The 14,357-nt window shown below is 45.6% G+C and overlaps 1 protein-coding gene across 2 annotated transcripts in view; it reads right to left on the bottom strand.

Annotated features, from left to right (window-relative positions):
* LOC137625924 (GRIP1-associated protein 1-like) overlaps positions 1 to 14,357 on the bottom strand; it is a 109,771-nt gene that overhangs the window by 80,018 nt on the left and 15,396 nt on the right. For both annotated transcript variants that reach the window (XM_068356934.1, XM_068356935.1), the window contains exon 3: positions 10,727 to 10,923. In XM_068356934.1, the coding sequence (XP_068213035.1) occupies positions 10,727 to 10,923 (197 nt within the window). The remainder of the gene's footprint in view (positions 1 to 10,726; positions 10,924 to 14,357) is intronic.

Genomic DNA, 14,357 nt, shown 5'->3' with positions numbered 1-14,357 from the left:
CATACAAACCTTAGCTATTTACAAAGGGTTATTACTTTTAGCGTAGCTGAAATGGCGAGCCATTAGAATTTAACGAGGGTGTATTACCCCCGCGCTAGTTAGCGGGGGGGTAGGGGAGTGGTAGCTAGCTACCCCTCCTCCCCCTCACACACAGGTGAATACTCACTTTCACTTAGAGGTAGGACTTGTCTTGGGGGACAGGGCTGGCGGGCAAATATGTGTAAATAGCTAAGGTTTGTATGGTTAGGAAAAATACAAATTATCTTCGAATTTGTCATTTGTTCCGTAACCGAAATACAAACCACGCTATTTACAAAGGGTGACTTATCCCTTAGGAAGGGTGGAAAGTCCCCAGCCATACTGGCTTTGGCTTTACCCGGGGACTCAGAATCCGAGTGAGTCGCACTCGAGAAAAGGAGTCCCTGCACCTCACAAGTTCCTTGCACCACAAGGAACCATGTGGCCTATGTAAGCTTGTGTGTGAAGGAAGAAGTGTGACCCGTCTTAGGCAGTTGACCTGGAGTTCCAGAAGGAACTCTGGGTTAAGACGTTCCCAATACCACCTCGTCAGGGTATGGGGGACGCGACAGTATTGACTCAATACTCGGAACACAAGGAAGCATGGTTTACCTGCAGAGGTTCGAGGTCAGCTATGCAGAGACCAGGATGCTGCTTCCCCGTAGAGGGGATGATGAAGAAAGAAGTAAGGGCCAGACATACTTCTTTCGTTCATGCAGACTAAAACCTGATAACAATGCCCTCAACCTTCTGCTACCTGTCCAAAAAGGAGCCTGAGGTTAGACCAGCTGTTGTGTAGCCACCACAGAGCGATAGAAAACGTATCGAGACTCCTGTGGGTCACGCCCTGCAGGAAGCGGGCTGCGAAGGTCATCAGACGCTTCCAGACTCCAGCTTGTAGCACCTGCGTCACAGAGTAGTATTACTCGAAGGCGAGGGACGTTGCGATGTATCCAACATCGTGCTGTAGGGCGACGTGACGGGGGAGGGTCTGAAGACAGGTCGAGATGAATGTCCTTGAGTCCGGGCTGAAGAGGTATACTGGTGACTCTCCCCCCATGTCCTCCTTGTGTTCCCAAATCGGCTGCAACTGAGGCCAAACTGCAGCTGTTCCCAGCGCTAACCTCTCGATTCCTGTACTGGCAAGAAAGAGAAGGTCTTGGGACATCAGACACAGAATGGAGACTCAAAATCTTGAATGAATCGGACCGAAGGGTCGGGACCCACAGATTCTGAGTCTAGCCAACAACTCAGGAGCGAGCCTGAATGTTGCCTTCCCCTCTTCCTTAGAAAGGGGGGGAGTAGTAAGAGACCAAGAAGATTGCTTACACACTGGCCGTGGCCAGAGTGAGCAGAAGACCCAGGGCGGAATACAATCCGAGGCCTGTCGTAAAAGGGTCTTGAGAAGATCTCTTAAAGGACTAAAAGTCCGAGCCATGCTCCAAGTTGGAGGTCTTCCTCCGACTAGGGCAGGGACGATCGTAGCTTCGCATGAGCGAGGATAGATCCAGCGGGCAGGAAAAAGTTATTCCTTTAAGCCTGAAGGTCAGGGAAAGGCTGAGCGACAGGCTTCATTGCCAAGAGCGGAAAGGAGTTTCCTCCCGCCGAAAGGCAATAAGACCGTTATTGCTGGAGAAGAGGCCTCACGGGAAGAGGTATATCTCCCACGGCACCAACCACCTTAGACTCTTCACTTTGCCTGGGAGACCCCTGTGGATGACTATCGCAGATGACGCGACCTCCGTACCGCGACTGTAGCGGGTTGTCTCTTCTAGAGGAGGAAGCGTAGTGTCTCCAGGCATGAAGCCGAAGCGACGCCCCGGTTCGGGAGAGATGTCGCAGTGTGGTTGCTTGAGTAGTCTGCGCCGTGGGAGAAGCTCTCCCGGGAGTTCCGTCAGGGGAAGCAGAGGGTCCAGAAACCGTTCTGCACATAGTCCCAGTGGAGCTCTCCCATTGAAAGGTTGACAGACAACCTGGTTTTGTTGAGACCCATTGTCCGCAGACAAAAAGGAGGGAAGACGCAGGCGTCGAAGTTGTCCCACCATCACCGGAATGCATCTTGCCAGAGTCTCGGGGTCTGAGACTGGGGGGAAAACTAGCGGAAGCTTGAGGTTCCAAGCTGTCGCGATCAGGTCCCCCAGACCAGCACTTGCTGGTTACCCAAGGTCAAAGACCCCTAGGTACACTCTCTCTATGAGGCTCTGCTCGGATAGTCTGAGAGAAACATTCCCCTGCCTGGAATGAGAGAGCCGATGGTGGAATTGAGAGAATCTCAATCATCCCGATATCTCTACTGCAAGATGTGAAGGTGTGAAAATGCGTCCCCTGCTGGTTAGCATGAAGTCGACACGCAACGGGGCGACTTGGCAGGAGCGGTAGGATCTGAAGAGGGGCCAGACTAAGGCCCTTAAGCCTGCCTGAATGATGGAGAGGTATCCTTCAGGTCTTGACCATAGGCCTGGACCGGAACATGCCCCCCCCCCTTTCCTTTGACGAGTCCGAGAACCGCATCAAGAATGTGGGGAAAGGACGAGAATATTCACTACCATCAAGAGGCTCCATAGGTCAACACCCATTGTAGGTTTAATAGTTCCGCTGGTCCCATAGGGCCAGGGAGTCCGGTTAAACATTGCCTGAAGCCACCGGAACTTGGATCGCCCCACATGGAACTTATCCTGAGGCGACCGTTCGGACTATAAACGGGTCAATGAGGAAAGAAGAACTAGGAAACGTTCCAAGGTAGGGCTGAAAACTCTGCTTGACTGAGAACAGGTACTGCGACTCTCCTCAGTCTTGCCACGGTGAACCGAAAGGAAGGCTCGGAGGATGTGGTAACAGAATCTGGCGTCCCCAGGTGGTCACCCATCCAAGTACCGACGTTGCTTAACCTCGCTGGACGGACGAGAAGCGGGGTTTCCAACGTGGTAAGGCGGTTGACTCAATATCATGGCCAGATACTCCAGATGTTGAGGCAGAGGAAGAGAAGGCTCCAAGCAAAATACCATGAGCCCACACTCATGGTCAGCATTCGGAAGCTTTTCCCGGCGCTGAAGAAGGTCGAAACCCGAGCCTACCGGAGTTGACCAGCCCTCCAAACAGCAGAGGAGGCGGAAGTCTGCACCTGAGCGGCCAAGAGGAAGGCAGGGAGAGTTCTCTGGGGAAACAAACCTGCTATGCCACGGCGGGATAGCCACACTGCATCATAAGCAGGAATACTTGCAGTTTAGGCTGAATTCGACGAGCACCCTGGAAGATGGATGGAATGGAAACTGAAAGTACCCGTCCTTCCGATCCAGGGTTAAAGGAGTCCTGTCGCCTCGTTACCAGTCTGATCGATTCTGCTGGTCTACGCTGGCCGAAGTTTGTTCGACAAACTTGATCAGGGCTGAGAGGTCGACTATGGACATCCCCTCTCAGATCCTTCCTTACAAGAAAGGATCGACTGAGGGGGCCGGGGGTGAAGCCGTCGATGATCCTAAGGAAGACCTTCGCCTAAGGTATGGATCATTCTGCCCAACCGGGCAACTCTGCTGATGCTATGGCATAGAGGTTCAGAGACACTGAATTCGCTGACAGAGACGGCAGGCGCGATATCCTTGGCTACTCACAGAGATTGTGCGGGAATGGGCATCGGGAAGCTGTCATTCGGATGAGTAACCTTAAGCATCCTCCCAGCGAAAAAACCTGCAATCCTAGAGTTCGTGAACTCCTTTTAGGACTATGCCCCCCCGGGGGAGTCTCCCGTGCCATCTGTTCCTGACAGGAGGAAACTGCAATTGGACACCTTGTCCCAGTTGTCGTAGCCGATAACTTGGGCCGACGTGGTTGAAAGAAAAGGGAGCTGGAGCCCTGCAGAGTCTGGAAGAAAGCGCCTTGGAGGAGTGAAACCGGAAGTCGATTTACTCCGCACAGCAGACGTCTAAGTCTCTGTCCTTGGGCAAAGACAAAACTCTTCTCAAGGATGGAAGGGTGTCTGAGGTCGTTGACCTCCACAGATGAGACACCCGAATGAAGCCTTCAGTCAGCGCGTCCAGATGGTACAACATCGAGCTTGTCCGCAAGTAGATACTTAACGACGAAAGGCCAAGGTGCCTGAGCTCGAGAGGAGGAAAGTACCCTTGATCTTCCTGTAGCTTCCTTGAACCAAACCTCGGGCCGTAACCGAGGAGGGAAAGAACCTGGTAAGCTCCCAGAGGAAGAGGTAAGCAGTCACCCCTTGTCCGATGGAGAAATCTTCAACGGAAAGCCCCCCCGCCAAAAATCCTTCCAGGGCGGGAGAAGGAGAGAGTACTCGTGCAGGAGAGGGGACCCTCGAGACCGACCTCTTGGGAACCAACTTCGCCCTTGGGGAAGTCACCACGAAGTCCACTCCTCTCTTTCTCTTCAGCGTAGGAGAGACAGCCGCTGGTTTGTTACCCTGGCCGGTGAGTGCTGGTTTCATAAACCTCATTAACGCCCGTGCCAGCGGATCAAACCATGTCTGCTGCTCCAAGGACACAGAGTCCGAAATCCTCGCTAAGGTGAAAGGGATCGGGCGATCCTTTGGAGAGGACACGACGGTTCCTGCCTGAAAAGAAGGTGGGAAGAATGCTGTACTGACCTGTCTTCGTCCTGCACTACCAACCTGTGCTTGGATGGAGGTGATCCCGAGTGCCGCCTAGGAGCACGCGTCCCTGCTGCTACCACCGGCTGTGGAATTCGCCGCGAACTATGGTCGCGCGAGGGCGAACAGTCGCGCAAAGGCGAATGGTCGCGCGGGCGCACAGGCGAGTGGTCGCGCGGGCGCGCAGGCGAGCGGTCGCGAGGGCGCGCAGGCGAGCGATCGCGCGGGCGCGCAGGCGAGCGATCGCGCGGGCGCGCAGGCGAGCGATCGCGCGGGCGAGCGATCGCGCGGGCGCGCAGGCGAATGGGCGTGACGGCGAGGGATCGTGCTGCCGCGTAGGTGAAGAAGATCGCTGGCGGTAAGCGATGGCGAGCAGCATGTGTAGGTGAATGATCGCGTGATAGGGTGCGATGGTGATCAGCATCCGCAAGAGGGCGAGCGTTCAGGGTTGTGCGATGAGGAGCAGCATGCGTAAGCGGGCAATCGTGCAGGGTTGTGCGATGGCGAGCAGCATGCGCAGGTGAATGATCGCGTGAAAGGGTGCGATGGTGATCAGCATCCGCAAGAGGGCGATCGTTCAGGGTGGTGCGATGAGGAGCAGCATGCGTAAGCGGGCAATCGTTCAGGGTTGTGCGATGGCGAGCAGCATGCGCAGGTGAATGATCGCGTGAAAGGGTGCGATGGTGATCAGCATCCGCAAGAGGGCGATCGTTCAGGGTGGTGCGATGAGGAGCAGCATGCGTAAGCGGGCAATCGTTCAGGGTTGTGCGATGGCGAGCAGCATGCGCAGGTGAATGATCGCGTGAAAGGGTGCGATGGTGATCAGCATCCGCAAGAGGGCGATCGTTCAGGGTTGTGCGATGAGGAGCAGCATGCGTAAGCGGGCAATCGTTCAGGGTTGTGCGATGGCGCGATAACGATCAGCATCCGCAGTTGAGGGTCGCGCGATGGCGATCAGCATCCGCAGTTGAGGGTCGCGCGATGGCGATCAGCATCCGCAGTTGAGGGTCGCGCGATGGCGATCATCATCTGCAGTTGAGGGTCGGGCGATGGCGATCAGCATCCGCAGTTGAGGGTCGCGCGATGGCGATCAGCATCTGCAGTTGAGGGTCGCGCGATGGCGATCAGCATCCGCAGTTGAGGGTCGCGCGATGGCGATCAGCATCTGCAGTTGAGGGTCGCGCGATGGCGATCAGCATCCGCAGTTGAGCTAGTAGCTGGCGAACCATGTTCCTTCAGAAGTGTTGGAGAACGTTGGCGTGCCAGCTGTAACACACGTGGGCGATCCGGAGATCGCTGGCGAGCTGATGATCGCTGACGAGCTGACGATCGCTGGCGAGCTGATGATCGCTGACGAGCTGATGATCGCTGACGAGCTGATGATCGCTGACGAGCAGAAGGCTACGCGTGGAAGCCTGTGCAAAGAAGAAGAGTCCTTGACCCCGACCTGAACCGAAGTTCTAGATCGCGAGGGCGAACGTGGGCGCACAGGGCACGTAACAGGAACCGCAGGGAAGATCATCTTGAAAGCGCTGACGAACAGGAGAGCGCTGACGAACAGAAGGGCGCGCAGGGAAACCCTGACACGCAAGGGAAGAACCCCCGTGGGGGCAACCCTTAGCCCCGAAGGGATCGTTGTCCGCCGGGAGACTGATGTCCGTCGGAAGACCGCTGTCCGTCGGGAAGACCGTTGTCCGTCGGGAAGACCGTTGCCCGTCGGAAGACGAGATTAGACTGCTGTCCATCTGCACCAAGACGGAAGATCGAGAAAAAGAAGTTGTAGGCTGCAAACGGAGATTCAAAAAGGCGCCTCAAGCACCCTTATAGGGAGATGAGAGGCCCTTACGACGAGGCGGACGGAGGGCCTTACGGCGAGGGAGGCCAACAGCAACAGCAACAGAAGAAACCTCCGAAGAGGAGTCTCTATGAGTGTACTCTCTCGCGAACGAAAGAGAAACACTTCGTGGAAGAGACTGGTCAGCCAGTGACCTAAAAGGGGCAATCCTCCGAAGAGGAGCTCCTGCAGTTGCCCAGCCCCTTGAGCGAAACTGCAGGTGCGACCGCTCAGCACCAAGAGCATAGTCGCACGAAAAAAAGGCAAGAGAAGAACCCCCCAAAAGAGGAAAAGCTCAAGCCTGGACAGGAAAAAACTTCCCTCGGAAGGAAAGTTATCCGCCCAAGGAGGCAAGCCTCCTGACTGTTCTAAAATGAACTGGAGAGCTGTCCGTCGACACGGGAGTACTACCAGTAGAAGGAGACACGCCCCTGACGACAATACAAGGGGGGAGGCAGCAACAGCCGAATCCCCAGGACTCAACCAGACAGCTCACACCGTTGCTCTATTACAGAAACGAACTAGATCGGTAACTGTAAAAAAATAAAAACAAATAATATTAGTACACATTCATTCCCCCGGGAAGGCTCCGAAGAGGAATCCCGAGGAAAAGGAACAAGAATTACACAACAGGCACGTGCCCTCACAACCACTTACACTCGCGGAAGGAGAGCTGTAACCAAAACAGAATTATAACAATTATAATTATGTAACTATGTAATTATGTAATTTAAAAATGAATGAACACTAAAGAAAAAAACGAAAACCCCGAAAGGAATCGTTCTACAAGCTGAAAAATTAACAACTACAATTAGATTCATAAACTAATTGAAACAAAATGTACGGCGTAGCAACCCCACCCACACGGGAAGGAAGCTACAAGGGCGTAGTAAAACATAGTAAAAGGGTGAACGACCTCAAGAGAGAGAGAGAGAGAAAGACCGAAGTCAAACTCGATCGCAACCCATAAAATTAGGCCGTGGTGGCCTAACTGCCGAGGCCTCCACGTAGATATCGTACACTACACACACACATCTGAAAAGGAAACTTACTTATTTCTATACTCAAATATATATACAAACATGAAAACATGTTTACATATATATTGAGTAAAAGAAAAGTAAGCGATTAAGTAAAGACAAAACAGACAATGGCTGCCAAGCGAGGACCAAGACAGAGACGTCTGTCACAGTCCGAGCCAAAAGTGAAAGTGAGTATTCACCTGTGTGTGAGGGGGAGGAGGGGTAGCTAGCTACCACTCCCCTACCCCCCCGCTAACTAGCGCGGGGGTAATACACCCTCGTTAAATTCTAATGGCTCGCCATTTCAGCTACGCTAAAAGTAATAACCCTTTGTAAATAGCGTGGTTTGTATTTCGGTTACGGAACAAATACAGATTTTATACAGTAAAAGGACACGTAAGTAAATGACATAATTGGGTGAAAGGTAAAAGCAAATTCATTTTATGGCCTTTTGTTTTTAAAATCAAGACATTTTAAGAACTATTTTCGACCCTTAACATGACAATTTGACTTCCTTACACACTGATTCACTTAAACAAAGTTGACCACTGGTACTAATTTAGAAAATTAAGCACATAGATTAACTTATACAGGAACGTCCCTTCCCCCATTATGAGATTTCAGGGTTAAAAGGCAAGGAAAACATATTCTTTACTTAAATAAAAATGATAATTTTTAGAGTAATTTATTTTTCCTAACTATATAAACATATAGTTGGATGACCGCGAAGGTAGCAGCAGTAGGGGATTCAGCGTTATGAAGCTTCATCTGTGGTGGATAACGGGGGAGGGTGGACTGTAGCAACCTAGCAGTACAAGCCGAACTCGGTTGAGTCCCTTGTCAGGCTGGGAGGAATGTAGAGAGGAGCGGTCCCCTTTTTCGTTTCATTGTTTGATGTCGGCTACCCCCCAAAATTGGGGGAAGTGCCTTGGTATATGTATGTATATAAACATAAGTCCTTTACCTATAGGTTATGGATAACAGTGAAATTTGGAACAGGGCAGTTAAAACTTTAACAGGGTGTAAATATTTACTAAAAGCTCTTAATATCATTAGTTATCACCTTGATAACATGTTTAATGCATTCGTTTGTTCATTATGATCGACGATGGAGCTTACAGTAAACAAACGGAAGGTTTCTGTTTTATATAAATCGCATTCATTTAATCTATTTCAAAATTCTGAGAAAATTAAGGAAAACAACATTGGTGATAACAAAATCATGATATAATCATATAAGATAGCTGTTGCTGCAATAGCTAACCTAAACGCAGATGTGTAAATACGTTCGTTTCTTCTTATGATCAGAGATGAACGTAAACAAAACAATGGTTTCCGTTTTTATTGTGCTTTTTGGCGTGCTAAGGAAACGCATGATATCAAATCGCCTTTATTTCGTTATTTTTGGATTTTCAATGATAAAATAAAAGCTAGTCAATACAGTGATGATTTTGCTATTCCCCAGTTGTCTTATACAACAAATATGACAAACTTATTAACTTTAGTACTAATTTTTGATTGTGTTACAAGGGGAAATATACAGTATTTACACCCATCCTGGTAGTAATTCTAACCTTTTTTCCATCCATCCATATACCAAGGCACTTCCCCCAATTTTGGGGGGTAGCCGACACCAACAATGAAACAAAACAAAAAGGGGACCTCTACTCTCTATGTTCCTTCAGCCTAATCAGGGACTCAACCGAGTTCAGCTGGTACTGCTAGGGTGCCACAGCCCAACCTCCCACATTTCCACCACAGATGAAGCTTCATAATGCTGACTCCCCTACTGCTGCCACCTCCGCGGTCATCTAAGGCACCGGAGGAAGCAGCAGGGCCTACTGGAACTGCGTCACAATCGCTCGCCATTCATTCCTATTTCTAGCACGCTCTCTTGCCTCTCTCACATCTATCCTCCTATCACCCAGAGCTTTCTTCACACCATCCATCCACCCAAACCTTGGCCTTCCTCTTGTACTTCTCCCATCAACTCTTGCATTCATCACCTTCTTTAGCAGACAACCATTTTCCATTCTCTCAACATGGCCAAACCACCTCAACACATTCATATCCACTCTAGCCGCTAACTCATTTCTTACACCCGTTCTCTCCCTCACCACTTCGTTCCTAACCCTATCTACTCGAGATACACCAGCCATACTCCTTAGACACTTCATCTCAAACACATTCAATTTCTGTCTCTCCATCACTTTCATTCCCCACAACTCCGATCCATACATCACAGTTGGTACAATCACTTTCTCATATAGAACTCTCTTTACATTCATGCCCAACCCTCTATTTTTTACTACTCCCTTAACTGCCCCCAACACTTTGCAACCTTCATTCACTCTCTGACGTACATCTGCTTCCACTCCACCATTTGCTGCAACAATAGACCCCAAGTACTTAAACTGATCCACCTCCTCAAGTAACTCTCCATTCAACATGACATTCAACCTTGCACCACCTTCCCTTCTCGTACATCTCATAACCTTACTCTTACCCACATTAACTCTCAACTTCCTTCTCTCACACACCTTTCCAAATTCTGTCACTAGTCGGTCAAGCTTCTCTTCTGTGTCTGCTACCAGTACAGTATCATCCGCAAACAACAACTGATTTACCTTTTTTAAGTTATTAAAATTTTAAAACATTTTAGATGTTTTATTTATTTGTAAGAACAATTTAATACTATAATAATACAGTATAGTACATAAAAAGTATTGAAAATGAGTTGTAAACACGTTTGAATCGGCAAGATGCTGTTTGCCATGGCCTTAATGGAATTATTCCTGTTATGTGTTTCGAAAAATGCGATTTTCCATTTATGCTGGGCCATTAATCGACTAAATTCTCACATAATTCGGGACCCTACTGTCTACGGTGCTCTGTACTGTAAAAAACCGAACACACGAAGATAAAATTCATGAATAAAGAGGACTGATTGTATGAATCTATTTGTCTAGAGAATTTCTTGTCCCATTTATTCTTATATTGTAACTTTCTTTTAATGAATAGACCACTACATTATAGTATAAAGCAGAATAACAGCAGACGGGATGGCTTGGTGTAATGCAATTATTTTTGGGGCAACAACATTTTTCTACCGCAATTATTTTTGGGGCAACAACATTTTTCTACCAAACTAAATATTTTACCTTTAACCCTTAATATTTGAAATCTTACATGACTTAACATCAATTAATAACATGAAATCATGAAAAATACAATTGATAAAGTACTTACCCTTGAGAGTTCTTGAAGTAGTGTATTGTTTTGTAATCTAAAATCCTCCTCTTGGTCACGAAGTTTATTCCGGAGGTAGCAATTATCCCTAACCATTAGCTCGGCTTCGGAGTGTTTCTTTGACGCTTGGATGACTTTTTGGTATCGACTGTTCTCATCTTCTAAGTTACGAACCCTTGTTTCAGCATCAACCAACCCTGGAAATAACAAAAATTTTAAATTCTTAAAGCTGTTTTCTTCAAATATCATTACAATATTACTATCATTATTACTACAGTAGGGTCCCGAATTAAGCGTGTTCGAATTCCACGATTCCCCTTTTCCGCGATCGCTATTTTTCAAAAATAAATTTTCTGTATCTGCGAGGCTGTTCAAAGTTCGCGAGTCAAGCACTACAAAATGTATCAAATCTATTGTCTTTTTAAGTATATTGGTAGCCCTAAATACGGTGATTTATAATAAATGTTACAAAACAATAACAACATTACATTTCATTAACATAATTTCATAATGAATAGCCTATTTAAGGATAAAATTCCACATCAACAATGAAATCAACTGTTAACTGTGCGAGTCCAGCTGACAAAATGTAAACAGAAATGTGGTTACGTTCTCGGCAATCTTTATCTTTCTCCAACCTTACGATAATTGTAATGGTAGTGTTAATGATGGTATATTAAAGCATTATTTTTGTTTAGTACAGTATATTTAAAAGCCTTATTTTTCCCTCTGGGCGTTCAAGGTTTTCACGAGTTGACTGGGTTCCGTTTATCGGCAGTGAATAGCCTAAACTTCGGTAACGAGTCGTCAATATTTTGTCATATTTTAAACAGTATACATTTGATTTGCAAAGATTAGTTTTGTAGAGTAGACGGTAAAATAAAATCTAGAGAGAGAGAGAGAGAGAGAGAGAGATTTCTGCCATCAAATCTCTCTCTCTCTCTCTCTCTCTCTCTCTCTCTCTCTCTCTCTCTCTCTCTCTAGATTTTATTTTATCGTCTACTCTAGAGAGAGAGAGAGAGAGAGAGAGAGAGAGAGAGAGAGAGATTTCTGCCATCAAATCTCTCTCTCTCTCTCTCTCTCTCTCTCTCTCTAGATTTTATTTTACCGTCTACTCTACAAAACCAATGTTTGCAAATCAAATGTATACTGTTTAAAATATGACAAAATATTGACGACTCGTTACCGAAGTTTAGGCTATTCACTGCCGATAAACGATAACAAACCCTTTAATGCAAACTAACTGTATCCTTTGATATTCCTCTGTATTTATCACGAATTCCTTCTATACCTCCTCAGACACTCTTATTTCAAATATCTAAATTATTCTTATCACAACTAACACCATCTAGTCATTTTCATTCCATTATATCTATTATTCCTCTGGATCTTATTCCCTTTCCTTATTCTGTTTATTCGATGGGATTCGTTTTTCCCTTTACCGTCTTTCAGAATCTATTTTTAGCCACTGGCAACCAAATCCCCCCTTCCCCCGTCTCCCCTGCGAGTCCACCCAGCCTATCTCATCACTCCCCCCCACCTTCATCCTCCCCTGTTCTAGGTCTGTAACCTTCTGCGTCATATCTCTCTCTCTCTCTCTCTCTCTCTCTCTCTCTCTCTCTCTCTCTCTCTCTCTCTCTCTCTCTCTCGTTATACAATACTTACAAATAGATGAAGAAACCAAAATCGGTTTTCTTGAAGTGTCAATTAAATACAAAACGAAAAAATTATACCGTGTATACATCCATTTCAATCATAGCTTAAAATACGGTAACCGATTTCGTCCGCAAACCACTATTTTTTAGGAAACACCATTCTATTCCAGAAAATTTTTACTCTTTAAATGTTAATTGCGCTATAATAAAACATGTACTTATGTTGTTAAATTTCGGGTGTGTTTTAAAAATCGAGTATTGCTAACTTATTTTTGTTTTACTTTTGGCTGTGATCACATCAGCTGATGTCTAGCTTCCGCGCGAATACAATAACAAAGAATTGTTTACACCATTTCTTAACTTATTCAAACCATCTATACAGTTAATATTACATAAACACCAATGTGTTATAACCTATCATATTTATTGTTTAGTACTTTAAAACCATCCCTCTCTCTCTCTCTCTCTCTCTCTCTCTCTCTCTCTCTCTCTCTCTCTCTCTCTCTCTCTCTCTCTCACATCGAACGTTATAGCGGTAACCTAATTGTTCGGTGACTTTAAAAATAGGCCTAGTACTTTCTTCTTTTACCTTTTTTGCATATGGATCCATAATTGAGGTGGGTACAAGTTGACTTATAACTGAAGTTAGGAAAAGTATTTTGGATATGGAAAGGACAATTATCTTTCGTAACAGTTTAGAATTATCGTAAGTTATCACTCTGTCATTAGCGGCAGTTTGCTATTGTGGATTAAACGCATAAGGAAAAAAAAATTTCCAGCTTTGCTACGAATTTAGGAATTTATATGGATACGGTAAGTAAAATATTTTTAATAACATAATGTTTACTAAATGTTTGTAATATCATTAGTTATGACTTAGATCATGTGTGTTTAATGCATTCGTTTGTTTATTATGATCGAAGATGGATCGTAAACAAATGGAAGGTTTCCGTTTCAGGTGGCATCATAAAGAAAAACATTTCATAAATGGCATTCATTTCATTTATTTGAAAGTTCTAATAAAAAATAATTAGAACATTGGTAATAACAAATTCAACATATAATCTATACTTGGTAAAATTGCTGTCAATTCAAAAACACAGATGTATAAATGCGTCTGTTTCTTCGTTGTGATCAGAGATAAACGTAAACAAAACATTGGTTGTCGTTTTCTATTGTCTTTTTAGCGTGTTTAGGAAACGCATGATATAAAATCGCCTTTATTTTTATAATTCTGAATTTTCAATCATACAACAAGCTAGTCTATAGAGTGATGGTTTTGCTATTCACCAGTTGTATTATACAATAGATATGACAAACATTAAAATTTGTCTGTATTTTGGGTTGTGTTATAACGGGAAATATATGGTGTTTACACCTATCCTGGTTGTAATTTTAACCATTTTTCAAGTTATTAGAACTTTAAAGTATATTAAATGTTTTATTTATTTACAAAAACAATTTGATATTATAAAGAAATACAGTATAGTACAAAGAAAGTATTGGAAATGAGTAGTAAACACATTTGAATAGGCAAATTGCTGGTTGCCATGGCCGCAATGGAATTATTTCTGTTAGTTGTGTGTTTCGAAATTCGCGATTTTCCATTTACACGAGGTCATTAATCGACCAAATTCTCGCATAATTCGGGACCCTACTGTATAACTATGATTACCCAAACTACAACACTAGATAAAGATGCAGGATGCTACAAGCCCAAGGGCTGCAACAGGAAAAGCAAGTAAAGAAATAATAAGTAAACTAAAGCATATATGAGAAGTAGCTACACTTCAAATGTAATGGTATTTTCCTTTATTTCTTATAAAAAGGGCAGATTTCTCAGCTCCTAAGTTACCCATTATTTTCTGCAAGTTAGCACTTGATGGAAAATTGGCAATGTTACTCCATTATGTAAATGTGCTTGTGGTAGCTCACGTCCACCTGATTATCGGCCAATTTCCATAACTTCCATATTA

The sequence above is a fragment of the Palaemon carinicauda genome, chromosome 33, assembly GCF_036898095.1.
Source record: "Palaemon carinicauda isolate YSFRI2023 chromosome 33, ASM3689809v2, whole genome shotgun sequence".
NCBI classification, from domain to species: Eukaryota; Metazoa; Arthropoda; class Malacostraca; order Decapoda; family Palaemonidae; genus Palaemon; species Palaemon carinicauda.
The sequence above is the reverse complement of the archived record's forward strand: the minus strand, read 5'-3'. Positions and strand labels throughout refer to the sequence as shown.